The sequence below is a fragment of the Sardina pilchardus genome, chromosome 23 (genome assembly GCF_963854185.1).
Source record: "Sardina pilchardus chromosome 23, fSarPil1.1, whole genome shotgun sequence".
NCBI classification, from domain to species: domain Eukaryota; kingdom Metazoa; phylum Chordata; class Actinopteri; order Clupeiformes; family Clupeidae; genus Sardina; species Sardina pilchardus.
In genome coordinates, this window is record NC_085016.1 from 2601703 (window position 1) to 2629455 (window position 27753).

General features: G+C 46.4%; 1 protein-coding gene across 6 annotated transcripts in view; it reads left to right on the forward strand.

Moving 5' to 3' along the window:
* Window positions 1-27753, forward strand: part of inpp4ab (inositol polyphosphate-4-phosphatase type I Ab) — a 56467-nt gene that overhangs the window by 1592 nt on the left and 27122 nt on the right. For 3 of the 6 annotated variants that reach the window (XM_062528513.1, XM_062528514.1, XM_062528515.1), the window contains exons 2-10: window positions 17301-17576; window positions 18300-18344; window positions 19283-19401; window positions 21481-21597; window positions 22295-22374; window positions 22998-23109; window positions 24275-24365; window positions 25242-25389; window positions 26256-26386. In XM_062528513.1, the coding sequence (XP_062384497.1) occupies window positions 17474-17576; window positions 18300-18344; window positions 19283-19401; window positions 21481-21597; window positions 22295-22374; window positions 22998-23109; window positions 24275-24365; window positions 25242-25389; window positions 26256-26386 (946 nt within the window). In that variant the 5' untranslated portion in view covers window positions 17301-17473. The other 3 variants (XM_062528510.1, XM_062528511.1, XM_062528512.1) reach the window with 1 other exon arrangement.

The window sequence follows — 27753 nt, forward strand, 5'->3', positions numbered from 1 at the left end:
AACACACACGTAAACAAAAGTCCTGTGTGGACCGTAGCATGACAAAACATGATTCTTTAGTGCCACTGATTGGATTCTATTGACTTCTGTGTAGGAAGACAGATCTGTGTGCTGTTTTTTAGTTTTTTTTATCCACTTCTGTGTAGGAAGACATAGACCTGTGTGTTTGTGTTTGTTTTTGCCATTTATATGTTTGCCAGTAATTGATATCAACTCTGGGAAACAAAGGACGTTTCAGAGAATTGTCCTCTTCGCTACTTCCATATCTTGTTCGGAGTGAAAACAGAAATCCTATTCACCATCTCTTAATACACTGTAGTATCTTGTGACATGGAATTTAAAGGGAAGCTGAGATGAAACTAGCCGATAAAATAAACAGGTGAGAGTCACCTGTTTCACTGATTGACACAATGAAGTCACTGTTACATGGTTATAAGTGTAGTATCACATAGACTCAGGTGACATAGTTTTTCTGTTTGTTTAACATGACTGCATCGAAATGCCTGCGAGAACAAGCTCTAGGTATCCCAGGTACAGCTCTGAGTAATAATGTCAGGCAATAATGTAATAATCTAAGCCATGTTTATGGAGAACGTACAGCTGGATCCATTCGGCTGCAGAATACGTTTAATCTGCCAACTGCCACGTGCCATAGTGACAAACACCAGCATCTGTTTACATGCATCACTTGTCTCCCAGCCTACTGCTGCCCCAGTTGAAAGTAACCGTGGCCATGCTCTGCTGCCTCCATTTGTAATAGCCGAGCCATCAGCTTATAAATTACAGACTTGTCCGCAGACATCAAGGCAGTCAGGTATACACACACCAGGAAGCTGTAGTTACTTCTGATTACACAACAGCTATAAATAATTGACGGTGCCAGCAGGGAAAGTGGGCATCCTAACATGGACTACTCACTGTGGGCAAGTCTTCCCCAGAGCTTCAACAGCGCGAAGACCGGGGAGCCACTAGAACAACACAGCACACACACACACACACACACACACACACACACACACACACAGTGTGCCTCTGAACGTGACGGAGTGAGCAGCATCCATCTCCCCAGTAGCACTCTGGGCTGGGCTGCGCTGCGCTGCGTTGTGAATCATGGTTACGTAAGTGCTGTTGTCTCTCCGTGCCTGTGGTGGTTCCTGGACCCACGCTCAGAAGCCCATCATATAAGCAGCACTAACAGGAGAACTCTTGAGTGATGCGATGAATTATCCATTTCATAAGTGTACTGTACGTCCAAACTGTTGAGTGTTGAGTTGTTCCACGTGTGTTGTGTTAGTTGGTGAGTTGACCGTGCAACAAGTTCAGTATGTATGTTTGTGTGTGTGTTTAATCTGTGTAAATTGTGACTGTAGGCCTGCTTAATGTGTGTGTATCTGTGATGTATGTCCATCTGTCCCCATTCTGACTTGTTTTGAATCTGTTCCTTGTACAACATCATCATCATCTCCTGCCTAGGGCCCACAGATGTGAATAGCCTTTGTGCTATAATCTGGCTCAGTTACACTGTAAACAAATAAAATAAACAGTAAATAAATATAATAGTGCAGGGGTAAACCTTCAGAGCTCATAGATCCTGCAGGGCTGTTTTAAGCACGATGCTAGTGTGTGTGTGTATGCAGTGTGTGTGTGTATGCACAGGGCCAGAATGTTTGCTCTGTCCTCTGACCAGACTTGGCATTTTCCTCTTAACGTAATACTCTCCTCCAGCTTTTTACTCGTCAGGACAGCGCCTCATCTGTCTAGTGCTCTGTGCGCTTTTGTCTCCATTTTTCTTTCTGCGCTGCCCAAAACTGCAATAACGTCTGATCGATCGATGGACGACAACAACAACGGGGACTTGGAGAGAATATGAGACAGCAGTGTTGCTGCAGCTTTGCTGCCCTAATGTGACAGGCTGACTGCTATCAGAGCATAGGAGGAAGACACAGTGGATAGAATATAGAATAGAAATCTAGCATAGAATCTAGAATAGAATATAGAATCTCTCTCATGGAAATTCATTTTTAGGCCCGCTATCACCAGGTACATATTCACAGCGAATAACAACAACCACACAGTGGCTTTATCCACCATGAGCTGACAGATGCACAGCATACAGGTGCACCAAGTAGGCCACCAGCACAATGCAAGCATTATACAGGTGAGTGGGCAGTACTGCAGCTGGGTGGAAAAGATAGCGGCATTAGCATTACAGGTACAGTTACAGTTATGATGCTTAGCAGGCGCTTTTGTCCAAAGTGAGCATTAAAGCCAAGACCAAAACTGGCTAGCCAAACCCCCGTCGCCATCGTGTAGTAGTGGACTGTGAGACTGAATATGGGCAGTCAGAGGAGCAATGCTGGCCAACGAGAAGGCTAGATGAGGCTAGGATAGGAGAGGCTGCTGGTTCTGATGAGGCTAGGATAGGAGAAGCAGCTGGTTCTGATGAGGCTAGGATAGGATAGGCGGCTGAGGCTAGGATAGGGTAGGCTGCTGGTTCTGATGAGGCTAGGATAGGAGAGGTTGCTGGTACTGCTCTGATGAGGCTAGGATAGGAGAGGCAGCTGGTTCTGATGAGACTAGGATAGGAGAGGCCGCTGGTTCTGATGAGAGGAGGATAGGAGAGGCTGCTGGTTCTGTTTGGACGAGGAGAGGCCGCTGGTTCTTATGAGAGTAAGATAGGAGAGGCCGCTGGTTCTGATGAGGCTAGGATAGGAGAGGCAGCTGGTTCTGATGAGGCTAGGATGCTGGTTCTGATGAGGGTGGGATAGGAGAGGCTGCTGGTTCTGATGAGAGGATAGAAGAGGCTGCTGGTTCTGATTGGGCGAGGAGAGGCTGCTGGTTCTGATGAGACTAGGATAGAAGAGGCCGCTGGTTCTGATGAGGGTGGGAGAGGCAGCTAGTTCTGTTTCAACTAAAAGCGGAAGTACACCGAGAGTCTTAGCGCGGCGCACGTGTGGAAAGGAAGAAGTAGCCAATAATAAGCTTTTGGTGTTTTGAATTCTCTGTGGGTGACGCTCTGGTCTGGTCTGGTTCGTGCTTGATGCCTGTTGCCTGTTTCTGGCTTTGATTAGCTGGTCTTTGTCAAGCAAACATGCCCCAAGGCTTCTGTTGTGATATGTAGATGTTTTTTGGGTTGATTAATTATGACGGCTGGCCCTTGGCTCTCTGTTTTGGTGTGCATCCTCAAATAGCTTAGTGCTACCAGCGTGACTTTTTTTTTTTTGGGATGTGTGAATTTCACTCCCACTGCACTGATAAGTAACTAATTATATTAGCATTTTAAATTTGTTCTGCCAGATATTTCCCAAGATAGAAAATTCGTCTTGGCCACTTGATGACGCATGGAAAATGGTCTTCAGGTTGTCTACGGACGTCCTAAATGTTTGAGGAACTGGCATTTGGTTCTTTCTAAGTTGCCTGTGTGTTTGCTTATAGTGTTGCTGCTCTTTGGACTGTGGTGATTGTGGTTCTGAGATGTTCCTTCTTTTATTGTGAAACTAGTTTGTGGGGAATCTGAAAAGATTTCCAGAGAATTTCAGATGCTCACCCTTACACCCAAGGCCCTTTCTGTTGGTTGAAGTTGAGCTGTTGCTTTTGTTCTTGGCATATCTGAAATTTAAAACCCTCTTCCATAAAGATTTTTTTTTTGTTTGTTTTCCTTGTGGGGATATCATAGCTTGAAGAATAATCACTTGATAAGATCTTTGCAAAGGTTGCCAAAGACTCTGTCATCGAAGTTAAGCGCACAGATTGTGTTCTTAAAGACTGGCAGAAGCCGTTGAGTCACTTCCTGTTTTCTTTACGTTACAGGAAATGCGGCAAAGCTTCAAAGAGACTCCCCACCCTGATCTTAGTGAGTTTATACAGCACAAAGTGAGAAAGTGAAGACGCCGGGTGCCTCTCAACATCTCTCCTCGATCCTCGATGCTCGATCCTCGAGGGGGCGTTCCCACTGATCTATAACTAACACTGGATAGACTATCCCATTGTTGCCGCCCCATCATTCTTTATGTAGATCAGTGAGGATCGAGGCCTGAGGAGGGAGGGAGGATGCATAAAAGCCCAAATGAGAGGCACCCACTGTGTCACTGTAGCTCTGCCACATTGAGTGGTGTATGCTAAGCTAACACCTGTGCTCATCCACATTGAGTGGTGTATGCTAAGCTAACACCCGTGCTCTGCCACATTGAGTGGTGTATGCTAAGCTAACACCAGTGCTCATCCAAATTGAGTGGTGTATGCTAAGCTAACACCGGTGCTGTTGGAGCCATGGAGGTATTATAAGAACTGGAGAAAGTGAACAAGTCCCGCCCCCATTCATTTCAATGGGAATGCTAGGCTAGTGAAAATTGCCAAAATTGAAGGATTTTTTCAGGCTTCAACATGGCGTTTCAAGGGGCTTGTTTCCGGTGCCGTTTTACTTAGCCAATTAAGTGCCAGGTTACTGATTGACGTAAGGTACAGAAGGAGAGCTCGTGCCCACACTAAGCTCGTGCATGAGCTGTGAGTGGAACAGCCACCAATCAGCATGAAGGAAAACGGCACCGGACATGATGTATTTCTGGAAAATGGCGACGAGGAAGTGCCTTGCTAATCGGCGAAGCTAATCAGTCAAATTCTGACCCCCTGGTTGGAGCTCAATAGAGGTCACTCACTGGGGGTCACCAAATCAAACCTCTTCCTCCAGCCTCTCAATAGTGCTGATGATTCTTCATCTGGAGCAGGGCCATCTTTTGAGAGATCGACACTTAACTTGACATTTTGAGTTTTTCACTGCATTTGGAATTCTATAAAAGTACGCTCTGCTGTTGCTTAGTGACTAGAGGGTGCTAAGGCTAGAGAGGATGCATTGTCCCAGCTCAGAGTTCAGTGTTCAGAGTTCAGTGGTGGTTAGAACTCACAAGGCCGTCTAGGTGAGTGGGTAATAGTTTTGTCTAGAGGAAAGTGCAGTGTTCTCTGTGCTGGACTAGGTTGTGTGTGTGTGTGTGTGTGTGTGTGTGTGTGTGTGTGTCCTGTGTTCACCAGGACAAGGCCTGCACAGATACACGGTGCCGGGGGGGAAGGGGTGATGGTTGGTGCTCATTTGCATGTGAAAGGGTTACATCTGTTGTTGCTTTCTGAGGAAATTATCTATGCCTCAGTCTCAGTAATATCCCTTTTCAAACGCTGTGCTGTAGTTTTTATGTTTAGCCGTTATTTTTCTACACAAACTCGTGTGGACATAGTGCCCACTCCACATGGCTTTCAAGCACGTGCACTATTTTTCAGTGGTCTTATTCTGGAATGCCATTGGTTCCGGTTTGTAGACCTGACCATCAGCGCAAGCCACATTCAAGCAGTCCGGGGGAGATTTAAATATTCTAGCACAAGACTCTGTTCCGCAACAATGCAAGGTTCTGAAATTCCATGTTGAATTCAATGGACTCCGATATTCATCTTCCGTTGTGACAGTGCTGGCAGAAGGGTGAAGTAGACTCGCTCATGTCTCCAGATTAAAGATTCATAAGGGAACTAAGCAGGACATTATGGAGCTGCAAAATACACAGTGCGTGAGATCTTTAATGAGCATCGTCCCCCCAGGCAGTGAGTCTGACAGGAAGGCAGCCTTATGAGAAGGAGGCGTGAGAGCTCATCTCTGGGGATGTCGGCTTTGATTGTGGTCATCATTGGTCTTGCAGTCCGTGCAGTCTGTGTCTGTCAGTGAGGACACTCTCACCCACTCTCTAGGTTAAGACTCGGGAGACCTACTGTATCTAGTTAGACGTTACTTCCTAAATCCAGTCAGAACTACTAACTGCAACCATACCATTTGTGTCCTTCTGACTGATTCCTCTCGCTTCTGTACCATACCCCCTCACTTATCCTCCCCAAGACAGAGAAGACGTGAACGGATTGTATCCCACGGACGTTTCTTCAGCCAGAACATGTACAGTATTTCCAGTGGAACGTCGGTGGAACCACATCCTGTTCCTTTGGTGTTCACTCTGACTCGTGTTAACATGTTGTTTATGCCCAGTAGGGCAACTCTTCATTCAACTTTGACACACACATAAATCCCTCCGCACCGTAACGTGCTGATTCACAAGGTGCAGTATCCAACCGCATCCGTGTCAACATGTACGCTAAAACAATAGTCGTTACAACACCGGTGACGGTCCATCGGAAATGTATGGGTTGGCTAAAAAAGCCTTCCAGAAAGTACTTGGAATATAAGCAGTTGTATTTGAGGGTTTATAGTTGATGATTAGGGGTTAAATGTAACATAAGTGTCAAAAGTCCTAAATAACCACTGGTAACATGCATCACTGTGATGGAGTAATGTCTTGGTGGTTTAATTTATAGGCTACTCCTTATTTTTTTTTTTTTTTAAAGATATTTTTTGGGCTTTTATGCCTTTAATCAGATAGGACAGTGTAGGGTGACAGGAAACGAGTGGGAGAGAGAGTAGGGTGGGATCCGGAAAGGACCACGGGGCGGGAATCGAACCCGGGTCGCCGGCGTGCGGTGCAGGTGCCCCAGCCAGTCGCGCCACGACTGGGGCCAGGCTACTCCTTATTGAAGATGTTTTAGTGCAGTAATCTCCTTCTTTGCACTGCTGCCACTTACCTCATCAAAGTAAACCAGCAGGATGTTAAGCAGAATGAAGTTACCAAATCTTTGTGTACCAGCAGTTTGGTTTCTCTGTGGTGGCGTAATGTGGGTCAGTTTCCACTCTGGGACATCACTGCTGCTCATTGTGGCCACAACGCCGGCTGGTAAAATTACATGCCAAAGTCAGCACCTCACTTCTGGTTTGCAGACAATCAGCCTGATTTTGCACATGTGGACTACTCTGAGGCTAAGTATTAGGAGAGCTGTTATGTTTGTTTGTTGCTGAACATATATGTATGTGTTTTATATATATAGAAAATACTTCACAAAGACAATTGAGAAGTGTTTCAAAATGACCATGTGTCCAAAACACCTTCTGTATGCATCTTGGGACATACTTCTGACTTCTATGTTAAAGGTGTCAAAGTGTGTGTGTGTGTGTGTGTGTGTGTGTGTGTGTGTGTGTGCGAGTGCGAGTGCGAGTGGTTGCAGGCATCAAACTAAGGCGTTGTTCCTGTGAGGTGGCGAGGAACAGTAGCTGAGACCTGCAGCTGACTGCAGAAGGTGACTTTGGCCGGCTGGCAGTTTTCCAAAGATAAAAACCATGTAGCGCTCTAATCTGTCATCGCTGTGTGTGTAAGCTGGAGTTCAGCTTAGTTGGAGTGTTAGAGAGTGTTAGATTTGTTCAAGCGAAACCTGTTGCCATAAAAAGCTCTGTGTAGGTAGAGAGAGAGAGAGAGAGGGAGAGGGAGTGAGAGAGAGAGAGTGAGAGAGAGAGGGGAAGGGAGAGAGAGAGAGAGGTGGCTGTGGGGTGCGTGATGGAAACATGGAGGATCCTGATGCTGCTGCGGCTACTGCCGTGTGGGTGTCAACTCGTTTGATGAGCACGTCGGTGTCAAATCTGAGGGTGCTGGGCGCCATGGTTACGCACCCTCCCGCTGTGTGTGAGGTGGACAAACGGTCAAGTTTCAAATGTTGTTAGTTGCCCGTCCGAGACGGACACAGAACTTGGTTTTTGTCATTTTATGGTCAGCCAGGGTCCACGGGCCCCTCGTCCACCTCCATGGCGAGTGTTTAGCACACAATGAAGACTTGCAGCCCATGCCTGCCTCGTTCGCTTGCCCTTTGAGAACGGACACTGTGCACCCCACCAAAGGGTAGTGCAGTGGTGAACCAGAACAGGAGAACGCAGGAGACAGCTCAGCTGTCTGTTTTGTAGTTTTATGTAATCAGGACAGAACTCAACATCTCTGATGGTTCTGTCTGCTGTTGGTTTTCAGTGCTCAACATGTGATATGACTGTAACTGGGCAGTCTGGAGTTATCTGATTTGATTTATCTCTACATACAAGGATACAAGGATGTTTATTTGTCACATGCATATGATTACCGTAATTTCCCGACTATTAGCCGCGGCTTATACATTGATTTTGCAAAATGTCTTCAGCTATGAGGCTAATACAAGGGAACAGTTAATATGGTGTTAATATGGTTTTGTGTCTTTTAACTTGCATAAAACACTGTCCTGCGGCTTATACACAATGCGGCTTATATGCGGGAAATTACTGTACTAATGTAAAGAATGCCTATTGTGCATATGGGGAGGGGTGGGGTAGTAGACTACAGACATAAGCTGAAAGTTGCTTGTGTTCAGGCAGTGGATCGACAACCCATAAGATCCTAATTTCACTAAATGCATGAAGGCTATATCTATTCATATCTCTATCTATCTATCTCTCTATATAGATATGTAAAGCATAGCTCTTAAAAGAAGTGAAACCAGCTCGGGTGCTGCTAGATATAACTTTGGTAAAGGAAGCTCTCGTCATAGCCCTCAGTTTCTCTCCCAGAGAGGCTGTATATAGGCACCAGTGGTCTCTCCTCACTAAAGGGACAGTGACTGTATAGGCAGCAGTGGTCTCTCCTCACTAAAGGGACAGAGTGACTGTATAGGCAGCAGTGGTCTCTCCTCACTAAAGGGACACAGCAGTGGTCTCTCCTCACTAAAGGGACAGTGGCTGTATAGGCAGCAGTGGTCTCTGCTCACTAAAGGGACAGAGTGACTGTACTGTATAGGCAGCAGTGGTCTCTCCTCACTAAAGGGACAGAGTGGCTGTATAGGCATCAGTGGTCTCTCCTCACTAAAGGGACAGAGTGGCTGTATAGGCAGCAGTGGTCTCTCCTCACTAAAGGGACAGAGTGACTGTATAGGCATCAGTGGTCTCTCCTCACTAAAGGGACAGAGTGGCTGTATAGGCATCAGTGGTCTCTCCTCACTAAAGGGACAGAGTGACTGTATAGGCAGCAGTGGTCTCTCCTCACTAAAGGGACAGAGTGACTGTATCAGTGGTCTCTCTTCACTAAAGGGATTGCATCAGACGTTACATCAGTTAGTTCTGGGGTGCGCATGCGGTTGGCGAGCCACCCAGAAAACCTGTGTGTGTGTGTGTGTGTGAGTGAGAGTGTGCGTTGCAGAAGTGTGTCAGCGTCCCGCTGGGGTTTAGCAGGGGAAAGCTAACCCTGTGGTGGTGCTCCAGTTCATGCGAGTAGGAAGTCTTAGCGGGCCGCCAGTAGCGAGGCCTAGCCCATATCTGGCGCCCCTCATTGTTCTGTTAGCTGGCCGTCAGTAGCGAGGCCTAGCCTATATCTGGCGCCCCTCATTGTTCTCTTAGTGGGCCGTCAGTAGCGAGGCCTAGCCTATATCTGGCGCCCCTCACCCTTCTCTTAGCGGGCCGTCAGTAGCGAGGCCTAGCCTATATCTGGCGCCCCTCATCCTTCTCTTAGCGGGCCGTCAGTAGCGAGGCCTAGCCTATATCTGGCGCCCCTCATCCTTCTCTTAGCGGGCCGTCAGTAGCGAGGCCTAGCCCATATCTGGCGCCCCTCATGTTCTGTTCGCGGGCCGTCAGTAGCGAGGCCTAGCCTATATCTGGCGCCCCTCATTGTCATGTAAGCGGGCCGTCAGTAGCGAGGCCTAGCCTATATCTGGCGCCCCTCATGTTCTGTTCGCGGGCCGTCAGTAGCGAGGCCTAGCCATATCTGGCGCCCCTCATTGTTCTCTTAGAGGGCCGTAAGAAGCGAGGCCTAGCCCATATCTGGCGCCCCTCATTGTTCTCTTAGCGGCCCGTCAGTAGCGAGGCCTAGCCTATATCTGGCGCCCCTCATTCTTCTCTTAGTGGGCCGTCAGTAGCGAAGCCTAGCCTATATCTGGCGCCCCTCATTGTTCTCTGCTGATCCTGAGTCCGTAGAGGACTGGGCTGAAGAGATGGAGCTCCAGTTTAATCTAATGGAGCTGATGGAAATAGCTGCGTTCCCTTCTCGCTGTGTCCTGCTCAGATATGGCAGAGCTGGATGTGATTGTAGGGTTGCATGGCAGGTAATAACATTGCTATGGATTTGGTTGTGCTGTTGGCACTGTTTTGATTTGGTTGCTGTCAGTTGAAAGCACACTAGAGCATCCAGGGAAAACCTCTCTGTTCTAAAAACTCCTCGTAGTCCATCATAATCACATTTGCTTCTCACTTTGCTGTTTTTTGGGAAATCGCATCCTGTCATCCTGTCAGGGTTTCCTGTTAAAATAAGGCATTACACCAGTAAACTTCTTACAGAGTGATTTGGTCCACCCACCTCCCCTTCCCATGAAGAAAGCCGCTTTTGTGCTCTTTCTGGGTTCAGGCCTAATCTCGGGACGCCTGGAGGGCTCTGTGCATAAGCATTAGCATAAGTGTTACACTACACTACAGATTACAGGCCTACACTTCAAGCTATTTTTCTTATCTGTGCCAAGGATATACAGTATGTTGTGCTCTGTTTTGGTTTGTTTTACACCGTGTTTGTTAGTCTGCTTGTCTGTCTGTCATGCGTGGACGTGTTTGAACCGCTTGAGAGCAGTAAGCTAGCCTATTACACGCTCTACTGTCAGCACACACATGAATGTTATTGTTTTTATCAAATATAGATGGGCAAGTTTCGTCTGTCACCTGGGCGGTCGCCCCTAATGTAGTCAGGAAGTGAAGTTTGTTTTGATTGGTCAGCTGAGGCATGATGTAATAGCCTATGTAAGCCACAGGAGTGGGAACACACCCAGCTGCAAGGGTTTGGTGTGTATGTAGACAAATGTGTTTTTTGTAACACGTTGTACATTTCTGATGGGGCTGTGTGGTCCACGTAGTGTGTGTATACTATTAGAAGGCGCTTGAAAATGTGTGTGAGTCTGTGTTGCTGATTGAACTAGCCCCATGTGCTCCTGGCCTCCCCTCCAAAGCAACTGGGTCATTTCATCCTCATCACAGAACGCCTCACACACCTGATGATGTGCCAAACACACTCCGCTCATCTCCCTCCAGGACTGGGTCTGTCACAATAATTACAATATCGAGGTAGCGTGCAGTACAGTATATGAACATACCCACGCTGACTTCTGCCAGCCTCGATACAGCTCAGCATGTGTGTTTACAGTCATTGGTCTTATTTTTGTTTCGATTTAACTGATCCTTATGGTTATAGTCATCTGTGTTGGTGTCTCCAAAGTGTCCTTTTGCTGTTACGGACACATCTCGGAGTGGCGCACACTTCATCACACAATCAGAAGGTTTGAGCTGGGATCCAAAAACTGCAATGCCATTAGCCTATGGCAATGACATAATTTATCACAATATTTTCTGAGGCAATCTATCGTCCAACAAAACGTTGTAATGGTGACAGGTCTAATCAGGACTCCTTCAGTTCGCCCATGCCAAAGTCGGGGCAGAAATTAGCCGTCGCAGAAGATCCTTGAGGGCTCTGTGGCGTAGAACAACAACGTTTATGTCTTTTGGCAGCGCCGTGACTTGTCCCAGAGTGACTCTGCGGTGCTGTGCGGTCCCAGACTGCCTCGGGCGACGCTTGTCAGTTTGGCTTAGGCCTGCATTTCCCCAAACAGCCTCACGCAGTCCAGCACTCGTCTGACCGGCACACTTGAGGTAGCAGGCAAAAGGCTGACCGTGTGAAAACACTGGTTGGTGTTTACTGTTGATGATGTAGCGGTGCTGTAAAGCCTCCTGTCTTTAGTTGGGTTGGATGCAGAGTGAAAAGACTGGTTGGTGTTTAGTCAGAGCTGTAAAGCCTCCTGTCTTTAGTTGGGTTGGATGCAGAGTGAAAAGACTGGTTGGTGTTTATGATGGAGCAGTCAGTACTGTAAAGCCTCCTGTCTTTAGTCGGGTTGGATGCAGAGTGAAAACACTGGTTGGTGTTTATGATGGAGCAGTCAGTACTGTAAAGCCTCCTGTCTTTAGTCGGGTTGGATGCAGAGTGAAAACACTGGTTGGTGTTTATGATGGAGCAGTCAGTGCTGTAGCCTCCTGTCTTTAGTTGGGTTGGATGCAGAGTGAAAAGACTGGTTGGTGTTTATGATGGAGCAGTCAGTACTGTAAAGCCTCCTGTCTTTAGTCGGGTTGGATGCAGAGTGAAAACACTGGTTGGTGTTTATGATGGAGCAGTCAGTGCTGTAGCCTCCTGTCTTTAGTCGGGTTGGATGCAGATTGAAAAGACTGGTTGGTGTTTATTGTTGATGATGTAGCGCTGCTCTAAAGCCTCCTGTCTTTAGTCGGGTTGGATGCAGATTGAAAAGACTGGTTGGTGTTTATTGTTGATGATGTAGCGCTGCTCTAAAGCCTCCTGTCTTTAGTCGGGTTGGATGCAGATTGAAAAGACTGGTTGGTGTTTATTGTTGATGATGTAGCGCTGCTCTAAAGCCTCCTGTCTTTAGTCGGGTTGGATGCAGATTGCGGGGCAGCTGGTGGGGCAAGATGGAGATGCCTCATTCTCTGGTGTACTGAAGCCCCCCCCCCCCACCCCCCACCCCCCTCTCCTCAGTGGGCTTGCAGTGTTCATTTTCTCTGTAACATTTGGCTTCTCATAACTGTGTGTGTGTGTGTGTGTGTGTGTGTGTGTGTGCTGAAGCTGTTGATGGAGATGCCTCATTCTCTGGTGTACTGAAGCTGTTGATGGAGATGCCTCATTCTCTGGTGTACTGAAGCTGTTGACTGGCAGGTTATGGGTTTCTCTCTCTCTTTCATCTGATTATTGTTTTCGCAAATGGCTTAACAATTGCAAAACATTTTTCAGCAGAGTCCTGGCACTGTCCTGCCCCCCCCCCCCCGCCTCTCCTCAGTGGGCTTGCAGTGTCCCCCCCCCCCCCCCCCCGCCTCTCCTCAGTGGGCTTGCAGTGTCCACCCCCCTCTCCCCAGTGGGATTGCCGTGTCCACCCACCCCCCCACCCCCCCCCTCTCCTCAGTGGGCTTGCAGTGTCTCCATAGATCTGAGGGAAGCTCAGAGCTGGGCAGCCAGAGACCAGCACATTGCACTCCAGTGCAGGCGTGGGCAAAATGGACTCCGGCTCCACATGGACTCTCCACTGCCCACTCTCTCCAACTGCCATCAGTCTCCCACCATATTGCTCACTCTCAGCTCAAGTGTGGGACACATGGAGACATGGAGGCTATGCAGGACGAGCAAGTGGTGGCAGATTTAAACAGAACGCCATCAATGCATACGAGAGAGCTAGAAATAGAGGGGGGTGTGTATGTGTGTGTGTGTGTGTGTGTCATCCAAGTGAGTGGTTATTCTCTGTAACATGGCTTCTCATAACCGTGTGTGTGTCATCCAAGTGAGTGGTTCTTCTCTAACATTTGGCTCCTCAGAACTGGGCTTGTATGTGTGTGTTTGTGTGTGTCAGAGAGAATGTGTGTGTGAGAGGCAGAGAGAGAGAGAGTGTGTGTGTGTTTGTGTATGTGAGAGAGAGGCAGAGAAAATGTGTGTGTCTTTGTGTTTGTGTGTGTGTGTGTGTGTGTGAGAGAGGCAGAGAGTGTGTGTGTGCCTCTGTGTTTGTGTGCCACAGACACGTGCTCATCTCTTGCCATGCAGAAAGCAATCTGCCAGACCCAGGCTGGGCATGAAAACACACACGCACACACACATGCTCTCACATGAAAACATGAAAACACACACACACACACACACACACTCACACATGGTCACAGATGAAAACACACATGCACACACGTGTTCACAGATGAAAACACACACACACACACGTACACACACACACACACACACACACCCTCACAGATGAAACACACGCGTGCATGCTCAGTCAGAGTGCCAGCGAACATCACCAGTCTGCTGCAGCTCTTGTGTTTAAGTGCCGTGTGTACTGTTGACATGTTACACACACACACACACACACACACACACACACACACACACAGCCCAGCACTCAACGTTCACCACTGCTCTGATGCCTTCATGTGATCAACTTTTAATGTGGCCTCATGTGCCTCCCATGTTTGCTCTTTATCATTCATCTCCAATAGGAGTGTTAAATCAGGGACACAATAGGAGTGTTGAATCAGAGACACAACAGGAGTGTTGAATCAGAGACACAACAGGAGTGTTGAATCAGAGACACAACAGGAGTGTTGAATCAGAGACACAACAGGAGTGTTGAATCAGAGACACGATAGGAGTGTTGAATCAGAGACACAACAGGAGTGTTGAATCAGAGGAGTGTTGAATCAGAGACACAACAGGGGTGTTGAATCAGAGGAGTGTTGAATCAGAGACACAACAGGGGTGTTGAATCAGACACAATAGGAGTGTTGAATCAGAGACACAATAGGAGTGTTGAATCAGAGACACAATAGGAGTGTTAATCAGGGACACAATAGGAGTGTTGAATCAGACACAACAGGAGTGTTGAATCAGAGACACGATAGGAGTGTTGAATCAGAGACACAGCAGGAGTGTTGAATCAGAGGAGTGTTGAATCAGAGACACAACAGGGGTGTTGAATCAGAGGAGTGTTGAATCAGAGACACAACAGGGGTGTTGAATCAGACACAATAGGAGTGTTGAATCAGAGACACAATAGGAGTGTTGAATCAGAGACACGATAGGAGTGTTGAATCAGAGACACAACAGGAGTGTTGAATCAGAGACACGATAGGAGTGTTGAATCAGAGACACAACAGGAGTGTTGAATCAGAGGAGTGTTGAATCAGAGACACAACAGGGGTGTTGAATCAGAGGAGTGTTGAATCAGAGACACAACAGGGGTGTTGAATCAGACACAATAGGAGTGTTGAATCAGAGACACAACAGGAGTGTTGAATCAGACACAACAGGAGTGTTGAATCAGAGACACAACAGGAGTGTTGAATCAGACACAACAGGAGTGTTGAATCAGAGACACAATAGGAGTGTTGAATCAGAGACACAATAGGAGTGTTGAATCAGAGACACAATAGGAGTGTTGAATCAGAGACGCAGTAGGAGTGTTGAATCAGGGACAGTTGCTGCTCCTGGCTGTGAACTCATCAGCTGGTGTGTCAGTGAGTCAAGATGTAAACAGTCAAGTTTAGTCCGCCATGTTCTTTATGTTGTCTATGCCAGGAAGCTCCCCCTAAGTGTGTGTTTTTAAGACGACTGGGCGATGTTTATGGCTGGACTCTCGCTGTGGCTCACAGCATCCTGTATAGAGTGTGTGTGTGTGTGTGTGTGTGTGTGTGCATGCACTTGTGCATCTGCATTAACATGCAGCAAGCCCACGTTTTCTGAGTTGAGGTTTTAAAAGTGTGTTTTGCAAGAAGGTCAGAGACAACACCTACGAGTTACTGCTAGTTCGCTGAGCTCACTGCAGAATTCACTCCTCAAGTTTGAGCAAGCAGTTTATTAACCAGTTAAACAACAGTTAATTACAGTTTGTAAGAAAGAGAACACACACACACACACACACACACACCACACACACACGCACACACACACACACACACACACACACACACACACAGAGAGAGAGAGAGAGCGAGAGAGCTGCACTGGTAGGTTTAGACTGCTGCCCACAATGCTTTGTGCGTGTGTCAGACTGAGCCATTTTTAAATGTTCTTCTTACTATATATGTACAGTAGTAGGTCTCACTACCTCTTACTATACATGTACACATAGTAGTAGCTTATTCGGAAAGAGCAGCACAACACTCATGGCATCAGGCTGCATAGTTTCTCCTCAGAGTTGAAACAAAAACTCTTCATAAATGGTCAACTGAAGCGAGTTGCATTCATCTTCCTGAGAGATTACCTCATTGACACAGAGTATGTTGCTGGATTCAGAATCTAAATTTACAGATAAGGCTGTTGTTGACGGTTGAGCCTGAGCTGTGTGTTGCAGAAAATAAATAACAGCCGAGATAAATTAGGCTCGTTATTTTTTCATAGCTTTCCAGCCTCCTTACAAAAAAAGAACACAAAGAATTAAAACAAAACTGAACTAATGAGGTGTTTAAAGCATGCTCTGTTGTTTCTACTCTGCCTTAGGGCATTTATCTCTCTCTCTCTCTCTCTCTCTCTCTCTCTCTCTCTCACTCACTCTCTTTCTCTCCATCTCTCTCTCTCTCTCACTCACTCGCTTTCTCTCCATCTCTCTCTCTCACTCTCTTTCTCTCCATCTCTCTTTTTCTCTCATTTTCACATCTGGTGCTGTAGCACAGGATTGGTAACTAGGGTAATGTCAGAACAGTCTATTTTTGTGGACCTGGCGGCTCATTGAGAGTCCAGCTTAATTGAATAAACTCTCCATAAACTATAAACGAAGCACCTGCGGATTATAAATGGCTACCATTTGGGTTAGAGTCTGAGTCTCAGTCCTATCACTCCATTTGGGTCTCAGTCCTATCACTCCATTTGGGTCTCAGTCCTATCCACTCCATTTGGGTTAGAGTCTGAGTCTCAGTCCTATCCACTCCATTTGGGTTAGAGTCTGAGTCTCAGTCCTATCACTCCATTTGGGTTAGAGTCTGAGTCTCAGTCCTATCCACTCCATTTGGGTTAGAGTCTGAGTCTCAGTCCTATCACTCCATTTGGGTTAGAGTCTGAGTCTCAGTCCTATCACTCCATTTGGGTTAGAGTCTGAGTCTCAGTCCTATCCACTCCATTTGGGTTAGAGTCTGAGTCTCAGTCCTATCACTCCATTTGGGTTAGAGTCTGAGTCTCAATCCTATCCACTCCATTTGGGTTGCAGTCTGAGTCTCAGTCCTATCCACTCCATTTGTGTTAGTCTGAGTCCCAATCCTATCCACAGCTCGATGATGGCCAAACCCAAAATAGCCAAATTGGTTCACATCTACTGCCCTTCATTCTGTTTTTAACTGTTCTGTTTTTATTCTTTTATGTTTTATTTGTTTATTTGAGCGCTGATTTTGAGAGCAAAGATTATCCGGAGTCAAATTCCTTGTTTGTTTATGCAAACCTGGCCAATAAAGCTGCTTCTGATTCTGAGAACAGATTAAATGGAATGAGCCTAGCCAAATGCTACAGTAACTGTCGGCCCACAGTTAAACAAGACCATGAAGCATAAATGTGGAAACATTAAATGGCTGTTTAGTGTCTTGAAAATGTCACAAGTTCATTGTACCAGCCTATTGCTAACTCTAGGCCCCAGCTAAAACAAGACCATGAAATAGTTAGATGCAGTTGATTCCGATGTAAAAAATGAACTAATTCTGCCTCATGTTAAGTGCCTGTTTAGTGTCCCCGGTGGAGTGCCTGCTCAGTGTCTAGAGACTATTGGGAGGTCATTGGGAGGTCATTGTGCTGGATGTCTGAAAACAGTTTGACTTTCACTTTTTCTTTCACTGTCTCTCACGTGGTCTCTCGCTTTGTGTTTTGCTCTCTTCACAGCCTGCTGCTTCAGAGGGAGTGCTCTGACACTTGGTGTGGCGCAGCCACCGGCTCACTCACACTCAGGAGACCGAGTGTGAGTGTGTGTGTGTATGTGTGTGTGGGCGCGTGTGCAACCGTCACCTGAGCCCTTCTTATCGTCGCAGAACCCCTGAAGTGCCCGGCCGAGCAGGATGTCGGCGAGGGAGAGAGGTCAGCGACCCCAGAGGCCGTGGTCAGTGTACCGGGCGAGCACCTTCGACCTCTCTTCGGAGATGATGGGGCTGGTGCTGGCAGGTAAGATGTCCACTCTGACCTTTGACCTCTCGTCAGAGATGATGGGGCTGGTGCTGGCAGGTAAGATGTCCGCTCTGACCTTTGACCTCTCGTCAGAGATGATGGGGCTGGTGCTGGCAGGTAAGATGTCCCCTCTGACCTTTGACCTCTCGTCAGAGATGATGGGGCTGGTGCTGGCAGGTAAGATGTCCACTCTGACCTTTGACCTCTCCTCAGAGATGATGGGGCTGGTGCTGGCAGGTAAGATGTCCACTCTGACCTTTGACCTCTCGTCGGAGATGATGGGGCTGGTGCTGGCAGGTAAGATGTCCGCTCTGGGATCTGAAGAAGAAGCCCATCATCATCATCACAGCCCAAACATTATCCACTGTGATACACTTGGAGCCAGAGTGTGTCACCTGCTTAATAGGGGTTTGGTGTGTGTTTGTGTTACTCTCTGTCTATACAAGATGTCCGCTTTGCTCTAGATGAACAGAGTGCCAAATGCGTCTACCGTCTTTGTCTCTGACTCGTCATATGTGCCATTGGTCACCTTCTGTAGCACAGACGTACTCACATTTGTGTTCTGTTCCTTCCTCCCCTCCGGTTCTGAGAACTGGGACACACTGACACAACTTTACAAGTGAATTTATTGTTCCTAGCTGTCGTCTGGTCTGCAGGATGTTGTTTTTCCAGACTGTGACCTTGTCTTTGTTCTTTGTGTGTGTGTGTGTGTGTGTGTAGGAAATGGCTTGGACCCAGATGAACCCGTGCTGGAGTTCAGCCTCGGTGAGTGAGTTTTGAAGGGCGTGGTGTGTGCTACACAAACATGTCACAGTATAGAAAATCCATACCTACATCCATCCATACATACATACCTGTGGGGGCTGTGGGATGCAGGACGTTAGTCGGCCACACTGGGGTGTTGTAAGTGTGTGGTCGCCATGGTGTGTTGCCATGGTGTGTTGCCATGGCACTCCCTCTCTCTCTTGCTGCATCTCCAGGAAGATGCAGCAGAGGGTCATGGGAAAGTAGCAGCATTTTTTTTTTTTGTAATTTCTGTGAAGATGAATAGATAAATAAATTTAAAAAAGTAACAGCATGTGTCTCCAGTCCCCTGTGGCTCTGTGCTGCTGTGGTTGCCTCGCCACGTGGATCTGAGGACACACATGGTTGCCTGGGGCCCTCTGTGACCAACGCGTGTTAGAGAGAGTTAAGAAGCGCTGGGGAATGGCTGAGCATTTCCCAAGCGGCCTGTAGCTGAGGAGAGAGACAACAGAGCGAGCGGGAAGTGTGTGTGAGCGAATATACTGTATGTGTGTGTGTGGGAAGTGTGTGTGAGCGAATATACTATATGTGCGTGTGTGGGAGCTTGTTGTGCCTGACATTGTGCTCTCTAGCTGTAGAGTTCTGTCAGGAGCAGAGCTGATTAACGTCCAGCATTGGAAGACTCTGCTGTTTAGTCGAAGCAATTCATGGGGGGAGGAACATCTAAGCATCTTAGCAACCGTGCATTTGTTAGCAACCATTCATGTTTGTTTTTTCTGATCGTGAAAGTGTTTTTTTTCCTGTGTGTGTGTGTGTGTGTGTGTGTGTGTGTGTGTGTGTGTGTGTGTGTGTGTGTGTGTGTGTGTGTGTGTGTGTGTGTGTGTGTGTGTGTGTGTGTGTGTGTGTGTGTGTGTGTGTGTGTGTGTGTGTGTGTGTGTGTGTGTGTGATATCCTGTCAGCCTGCAGTGAGCTCATCACACCATCCCTCGACCGCAAGCCCAACACCTTTGTGGCCGTGAGCTGCACCACACCGCCTCAGGCCTTCTGGACCAAACACGCTCAGACAGAGATCATCGAGGTGAGCACACACACACACACACACACACACACACACACACACACACTACGCCTCAGGCCTTCTGGACCAAACACGCCCAGACAGAGATCATCGAGGTGAGCTAGCTAGCGCGCTCTGCTAACCGTAATCCACACACACACACACACACACACACACACACTACGCCTCAGGACTTCTGGACCAAACACGCTCAGACCGAGATCATCGAGGTGAGCACACACACACACACACACACACACTACGCCTCAGGCCTTCTGGACCAAACATGCGCAGACAGAGATCATCGAGGTGAGCTAGCTAGCGCGCTCTGCTAACCGTAATCCACACACACACACACACACACACACACACACTACGCCTCAGGCCTTCTGGACCAAACACGCTCAGATAGAGATCATCGAGGTGAGCTAGCTAGCGTGCTCTGCTAACCGTAATCCACACACACACACACACACACACACTACGCCTCAGGCCTTCTGGACCAAACATGCTCAGATAGAGATCATCGAGGTGAGCTAGCTAGCGCGCTCTGCTAACCGCGGCGCAATCCTCCCAGCAGGCTGCCAAATCTCCTGGTTCAAGCAGCAGTATGGAGGTTTGGTCAAAGACTAGTAATTTAACAGCTGAAAAGACATGCAGAAACATTACTAGCAAAGACTAAAAAGAAAATGAAATAAAACTTGCTGGTATGCTAACACATTTTGACAATATAGTTAGCAATGTTAGCTATTCTGTGAAAGAATTTCAACATTTTCACTGGCTGCTTGGACTCATAGACAACTCTAGCCTCTCCACCGCCATCTTTGCCTGGACCTCTGGGCAGCTATTTTAAGCAGATCAGACCAGATCTTATCTAAATGAATGGGGGAGAGACTCATAAGTCCACATAAAATGGTCAAACAGACATGAAAAACAGACTAGCATTGCTGTGGTCACTTTTGAAATTGGACGTTAATGGCATAAACAGTGGTTCAAAGCTCAAGACAGTTCTTCAGGTGTAAAGCCAAAGGCTGTTTATCTGGTTGATTTGTTAGGTGCGTAGGCACCAGATTTCGCTGCACACAGTAGTAAAGGTTGTAATCCACAGAACATTCAGGTAATCCACAACATTTATGCCTTTTCCAACAATCTGATATGTAATTTAGACATGTCATTTATGCTTTTTCCAACAATCTTATATGTAGTTTAGACATATAATTTATGCTTTTTCCAACAATCTGATTGGCTGTATGTAGGTTAGACATGTAATTTATGTCTTTTCCAGCAATCTGATTGGCTGTGTATGTAGGGCAGCACTTCCAGTCCCAGTCTGTGTCGCTGCACCCTCCCCTGTTCAGTTGGCCCCCAGTGGGTAGTCTTCTCCCTGATGGTGCACCTTACTTTGCTACAATAACTAATAATGTCATTGGAATTCGCCTCGGACAAAAGCATCTACTGATGCACAGTCAACCCTGTTGCGTAAAACGTCCTACATAAATAGATTGACTTGACTTGACTTAAGTACACTTGAACATACACATGAACATAAGCATAAGAATCTGGAAGCCTACTGTACTGTAGGTGGATAATTAGAAACAGCGGGTATCTATCTATCTGTCGTAAAACTGCCGGTGTACCCTAAAAATTGATCTGAAGATGATTCTGGTTCTAGTTGTTGGTAAAGTAGCAAAATGGTCGCATATTGTCTCATAGACAGATGAGCGTCCTGTAACTTTTCCCTCTAGACAGTGGCCTTGCTCTCTCTCCATTCCCTCACAGCACTCTTGGAACAGCTTCCAGTGACTAAAGAAACAGGCCAACTTTTTGGGATATGAGTTTATTTTCTTATTTCCCACGTATTTTCCAGAGTTAGATAACAGGATATATGCCTTCCTCTTCAGACTGTCAGACTGGGTTATTGCTCTCCCAGACAAGAGAAGGGGATGGATCCATTTGATCTAATTCTGAACTTGATCTAATTTCTGAATAAAGCTGATTTCCCCAAAAGCTGGCTTGCTCCTGTTGTGTGTGTGCTGGTCTCACCCTAATGTCTCTGTGTGTGTGGTCTCACGTTAATCTTTCTGTGTCTTCCCTTCCCAGGGCACCAGTAACCCAATGTTCCTGAGCAGTGTTGCCTTCTTCCAGGACTCGCACATCACTCACCAGACGCAGGTCAAGCTGTCGGTGTACGACGTGAAGGATCGCTCTCAGGGCACGGTCAGAATCCCCTCGTTTTGTTTTGGCCTGTGACAGACTCTGATTGATGTTATTTTTCCTTTAATCATTTTTTAATTATATTACTTTATTACTTTTGCTCTATTTTTTTTTAATCTTTTACTGTAATTAGATATTTAAACTATTGTTGTGATATGCTGTTGTTTTCTGATTTCTACTGAAGACTGTGTAAAGCGTATTAAACTGTCTTGGTACAAAATGTGCTTATTCTTCAGTTTTAATATTGGATTTGGCCATCTGCTAAATTAATAAATGTAAATGGATTTGTAATGCAGATGTGTCAACTCTCCGCACACTGAGACTCATTTGAAAAATAATGAGATTTTATTGCCTGAAGCATTCTGCTCAGTTATGCTCAGTTCTCAACAGCAGTTGTTGACAATACTCCTAACTGGAGAAAGTTGTGTGTGATTGCACAGGAGCCTTGTGCTTCCTTGTGAGTTGTGAGCGTATTGATCAGTATTAATCAGTAACCAGTTGTCCGCTCCCCTCCCTCTCCTACTGCCTCACCTGGCTCCCCTCCCTCCCCCCCTCTCCTCCTACCTCACCTGGCTCCCCCCCTCTCCTCCTACCTCACCTGGCTCCCCTCCCTCCCCCCCTCTCCTCCTACCTCACCTGGCTCCCTTCCCCTCCCTCCCCTCCCTCCCTCCCTCTCCTCCTCTCTCACCTGCTCCCTCAGATGTACCTGTTGGGCTCAGCACTGTTCACTGTTAAAGAGCTACTGCAGGAGAAGGAGCACAGGCTACACCTGACGCTGAGGTATCCTCTCTCTCTCTCTCTCTCTCTTTCTTTCTATCTCTCTCTCTTTCTTTCATTCTTTCTCTTCAGTCTGTCTATCTACCTTCCTTTCTCTGGTTCTTTATCTCTCTCTTTCTTTGTCTGTCTGTTTGTCTCTCTCTCTCTCTCTCTTTCTTTCTTTCTTTCTTTCTTTCTCTCTTTCTCTTCAGTCTGTCTATCTATCTCCCTTCCTTTCTCTGGTTCTTTTATTTATCTCTCTTTGTCTGTCTGTTTGACTCTCTCTCTCTCTCTCTCGCTCTCTCTCTCTTTGATAAATCAGCTGCTCTCTTACTCTCACAATAGCTGAGCCTCATTTATGGATTGTTATGTATAATGTGATGATGTTTAGCAAGTATATTTTACTGATAAACATTTCCGTGATCTGTACTTTGTAAACTATGTGTTGTTCTCTGTGAAGTTGTTGCGCAATGATTCAGCTTCAATTCAGATGACCTTTGCTCATTTTAATTATGGACTGTGTGTGTGTGTGTGTGTGTGTGTGTGTGTGTGTGTGTGTGTGTGTGTGTGTGTGTGTGTGTGTGTGTGTGTGTGTGTGTGTGTGTGTGTGTGTGTGTGTGTGTGTGCACCGCCCTGGCTGTTCTCAGGTCAGCGGAGAACGAGCGCGTGGGCAGCATCAACCTGGTGGCGCCGCAGATGGAGGAGAGACGAGAGCAGCGGACGCCCGTCTCCCGGTTACCAGACACCATAAACGGCAGGGTGAGCCTCTCCGCCGCCGCGCGTATTAGAGAGGGAAGACCACCACGCTGCGCTCTCACCAGAGGCCCGTCATTACCGTACACTCACTCGGTCCCTCCCCTGACATCAACACCTTAGTGAGGGATATTCTAGTGAGGTGAATAACACCTTCTATGCAGTGGTGTAGGCTATGTGATACGCACAACTACGCAGTATACCCACTAAAAAGTATCACTATCTCAGTATGGCCACTTAAAGGGATAATCCGGAGTGAAATGCACTTTAGATCAATTTTTCGGACTATTGGGAGTACATACGTTGAGTTGACACCAAAATCATGTCATTCGGATGTATTTTGATAAAGTTCGAGTTCACCGTTTTTAGCCAAAACTCGTTAGCCTGGAAGTGACCGGGGCAAGTCCTTTCGCCGCTACAAAACGCTATTTTTATACCTCTTCTACTGTTCCAACCAACACTACACTTACGTGGTAGTGAGTAGAGGGTCCCTAAAGCCAAACCGAAGTATCCCCACGTCTTTATGTGGTCGGATAGAGAGTCCAGAATGAATTTAATCGAGTCAGTACCTTTCCGGAAATGTCCCTGCTGCAGCTAGCAACGTGTTAACAACATTTTAATAACATTTCCGGAAAGGTACGGTAGCGGCGAAAGGACTTGCCCCGGTCACTTCCAGGCTAACGAGTTTTGGCTAAAAACGGTGAACTCGAACATTCTCAAAATACATCCGAATGACATGATTTTGGTGTCAACTCAACGTATGTACTCCCAATAGTCCGAAAAATTTATCTAAAGTGCATTTCACTCCGGATTATCCCTTTAAGATAGGCAAGGATACGTATTAACATTTGGGGTTGATCACAGTATCCTTAGTGAAGGATGTTTTATTGAGGTGAATAACACCTTCTGGTGTTCTTCCTGTGACAGGGCAAACACATGTCTGGCATAAACAAATGTATGAAGCAGTGTGTTATAATGTAATGAATGTAATGTAATGACGTATATTTTAGTTAGGTGAATTGATATCTTTGATTTAAAAGGGAGGTGAAAAAGTAGAGAGTGGTGCTCCCTCTGTGGCTGAGTAGAGAGAGAAGTTCACTGAACACTGCTATGAGTGAATACAGCAATATGTGGTCATGTGGACTTGTGTTCTGTTTTGTTGTTGCCATAGACGGTTCTCCCTGTGGATGAGAGCTTGACAGAGTCCTTGGGCGTCAGATCCAAGTATGCATCCTTGTGCAAGGACACATTCCTGCGGTCAGGTAAAGGATTCTTAGAACACTTTGTGTTCAATGTTCTATAGCACACTTCTGTTAGTTCTGTCTTTCTTTTGGGAAAGTGAAGTTGGGGGCAGTGATGGTGCTAGTAGTTAAAGAGGAATTATGCAGGATTGGCGATTTCATCTCTGGTTTCGTTTTTCGTTTTCGCTCGTTTTATGCTTGCATATTTCTCTGCAGAGCTTCCCCGACAGCTTTAGCGTGTATATTTATACATATATAGGCTATATATAAATATATAAATTGCAAGCGTGGTTCTTCTTGTTCCTTACGCGTCTCTCACTTCCAGATGTAAACTGAAGACGATCGCTCATCAGAAAGTTGCAAGGTTGCAATAGCGGATAGGGACACTGGGGGCGGGAGGAAATGTTACTGTTTTCGATGAAACTGGTCAGTCAAGCAAAACAACGATCTCTGAGCGATTTTATGACTTTGAAAAAGTTGCATAGGGTCTCTTTAAAGGAGCTCTAAGTGATGTTGGTAGTAGTTAAAGATGCTCTAAGCGATGTTGGGTAACGTCACTTCTTTTGACATTGAATGTGTGTTGATGTTTTTGTTCATTGGTGTTTGGAGGCACCATGTGAAGGCTAGTTTTTGCTTATGTTTACATTTCTAACCGGAGGCGCCTGTGCGTCTCACATATTCTGGACCCATGCCTTTTTTGTAGTCTGACTAATGGCTATGAATACCCTGCTGTTTCAGTCATCAATACTTACAGGCCAGACTCACAGTGTCCAGTGCTCCTGTACATTTTGTTCTATGGGGAAATATACTACAGTAGTAGTCCAAGGAGCTCTAAGCGATGTTGCGTAACGTCACTTCTTTTGACATTGAATGTGTGTTGATGTTTTTGGTGGTCAGTGTTTGGAGGCACCATGTCCCGCATGTACCGCTTCCCCACCACGGACGGCAACAACCTGCGCATCCTGGAGCAGATGGCCGAGAGCGTGCTGTCTCTGAACGTCCCGCGCCAGTTCGTCAAGCTGCTGCTGGAGGAGGACACCGCCAGGTGAGAGTTCAGCGCTAGCGTCCGCTGGGGTCACCCCTATGTTCCCCGAGTCCTGTGCTCCCCGTTTTCCCCCAAAAGGGTCCTATAGTTCCTCGGTCGCAATACATGCAGTACGTATGTATTTGGGAAAAGTGGGGAACATAGGACCCTTTTTTAGAAGAAGGCACGCTCTCCCAGTGACGTAACACCTTCGGCGGTCTGGTCAACTGCTAATCGGGAAGGATTTCTGAATTCCCCAAATCTGCGGAACTGCCCCCTTTGGTCGAGAACCAATCAACTTTGAGCAGCTCCAACGGCTCTGGGTAGAGGCGTGTTCAAGGCAGAGGAAAGAGTGTTGTTATTGGTTTAAACTCGGCAAACCACTTTCTGACATCGACCAGTAGCAAATCAAGGCACTTAAAGGAGGCGGGTCAACCAAGCGCTTGGAGAAACCGTGCTAGCACAGGCTCTTGGTCAGACTAAAGTCTCGCAGAGCCTTTCAAGTCGATGGCAATCAGGCTAATGATCCCCAGTCCCATACAAAGTGGGGAACATAGGACCCGGGGAACATACTGTAGGTAGGCCTACATAGGTACGTTCCCCGTCCACCTGTCCCATGCACGGGTCAGCACCCATGCGTACTGGCCAGCACCTCCCATTCTGATACAGGAAATCTGAATCTTTTTGATTCTTGGTGTTCTGCATTGAGTTTGACAAGGTGTGGTCAAATATTCTTGATCGCTTACTCAACAAGATGTTCCGTTATGTGTCTCATAGGAAGATTACAGACTACAGAATGGAATCTCAGGATGAATCTCATAATGTGTATGTGTGTGTTTATGTGTGTGTGTGTGTGTGTGTGTGTGTGTGTGTGTGTGTGTCCTCAGAGTATGTGAGCTTGAAGAGTTAGGAGAGCTGTCACCCTGCTGGGAGGGCCTTCGGAGGCAAATAGTCACCCAATATCAGACCATCATCCTCACCTACCAGGACACACTCAACAACCTACACAACTACAAAGGTACGAATCCGCCACATTAACTAGCCTAATGCTAACACCTAGCAGCCACATTAACTAGCCTAATGCTAACACCTACCAGCCACATTAACTAGCCTAATGCTAACACCTAGGGTTAGGGTTAGTGTTCATGTGTCATGACAGTGTCATGTGTTCATGTAGATACTTTCAAGTAAAGTGTTAACCAGTGCCCTTAACCAACTCCAGTTAACTCTGTGTCAGTTTGCAGCTGAAATGACCGCTAACCTGTTTATGGGTGCCAGCTGAAAGATGTCAATGGTTGCTAATATAATTGTTCTTGCCAATGGCAGGCCTCTCAGAGCCTTGCTTCATTCCAAGAGAGAGTTGCATGTCAAGTGATTTGACTGTTTGCTGTCATGTTGGGCGGTGATAGTGTAGTGGCTGAGGAGCCATAAAAGTTGTATCTTTTATTCTCAACTGCCACTGTAGTACCCTTGAGCAAGGCACTTAACCCTGAGTTGCTCTGGAAGGACTGGCACTTGTAATGATTGACACATGTACACTACCGGTCAAAAGTTTGGGGTCACGAAGAAATTTCCATTCTAGACAGCATACCAGCTGAGATCAGTTACATTGTTTTTTAATCAGGACAGCAGACTGCATTATGTGCTTACATGATTGCAAAAGGTCTCTCCAAAGTTTTCTCCTTTTAAAGTGATATGAGATTAGTCAATTGAATGTGCCTTTGGAACGTTGGATGAATGATTGCTGATGATTGGGCAGTGTACATCAGCCATTTCTTTCTAGCTGTTGAATGAATAAACAAAATAACACAGCATAAAATTATATTAATAAATAGTAATCTGTATAAATAGTGTATTGGTATGTGTTGTAGGCCCTGTAATAAATAGTAATCTGTATAAATAGTGTATTGGTATGTGTTGTAGGCCCTGTAATAAATAGTAATTTGTGTAAGTAGTGTATTGGTGTGTGTTGTAGGTCCTGTATGAATAGTAATATGTGTAAGTAGTGTATTGGTGTGTGTTGTAGGTCCTGTAATGAATAGTAATATGTGTAAGTAGTGTATTGGTATGTGTTGTAGGTCCTGTATGAATAGTAATATGTGTAAGTAGTGTATTGGTGTGTGTTGTAGGTCCTGTAATGAATAGTAATATGTGTAAGTAGTGTATTGGTGTGTGTTGTAGGCCCTGTAATAAAGAGTAATATGTCTAAGTAGTGTATTGGTGTGTGTTGTAGGTCCTGTAATAAAGAGTAATATGTCTAAGTAGTGTATTGGTGTGTGTTGCAGGTCCTGTAATAAAGAGTAATATGTCTAAGTAGTGTATTGGTGTGTGTTGCAGGTCCTGTAATAAAGAGTAATATGTCTAAGTAGTGTATTGGTGTGTGTT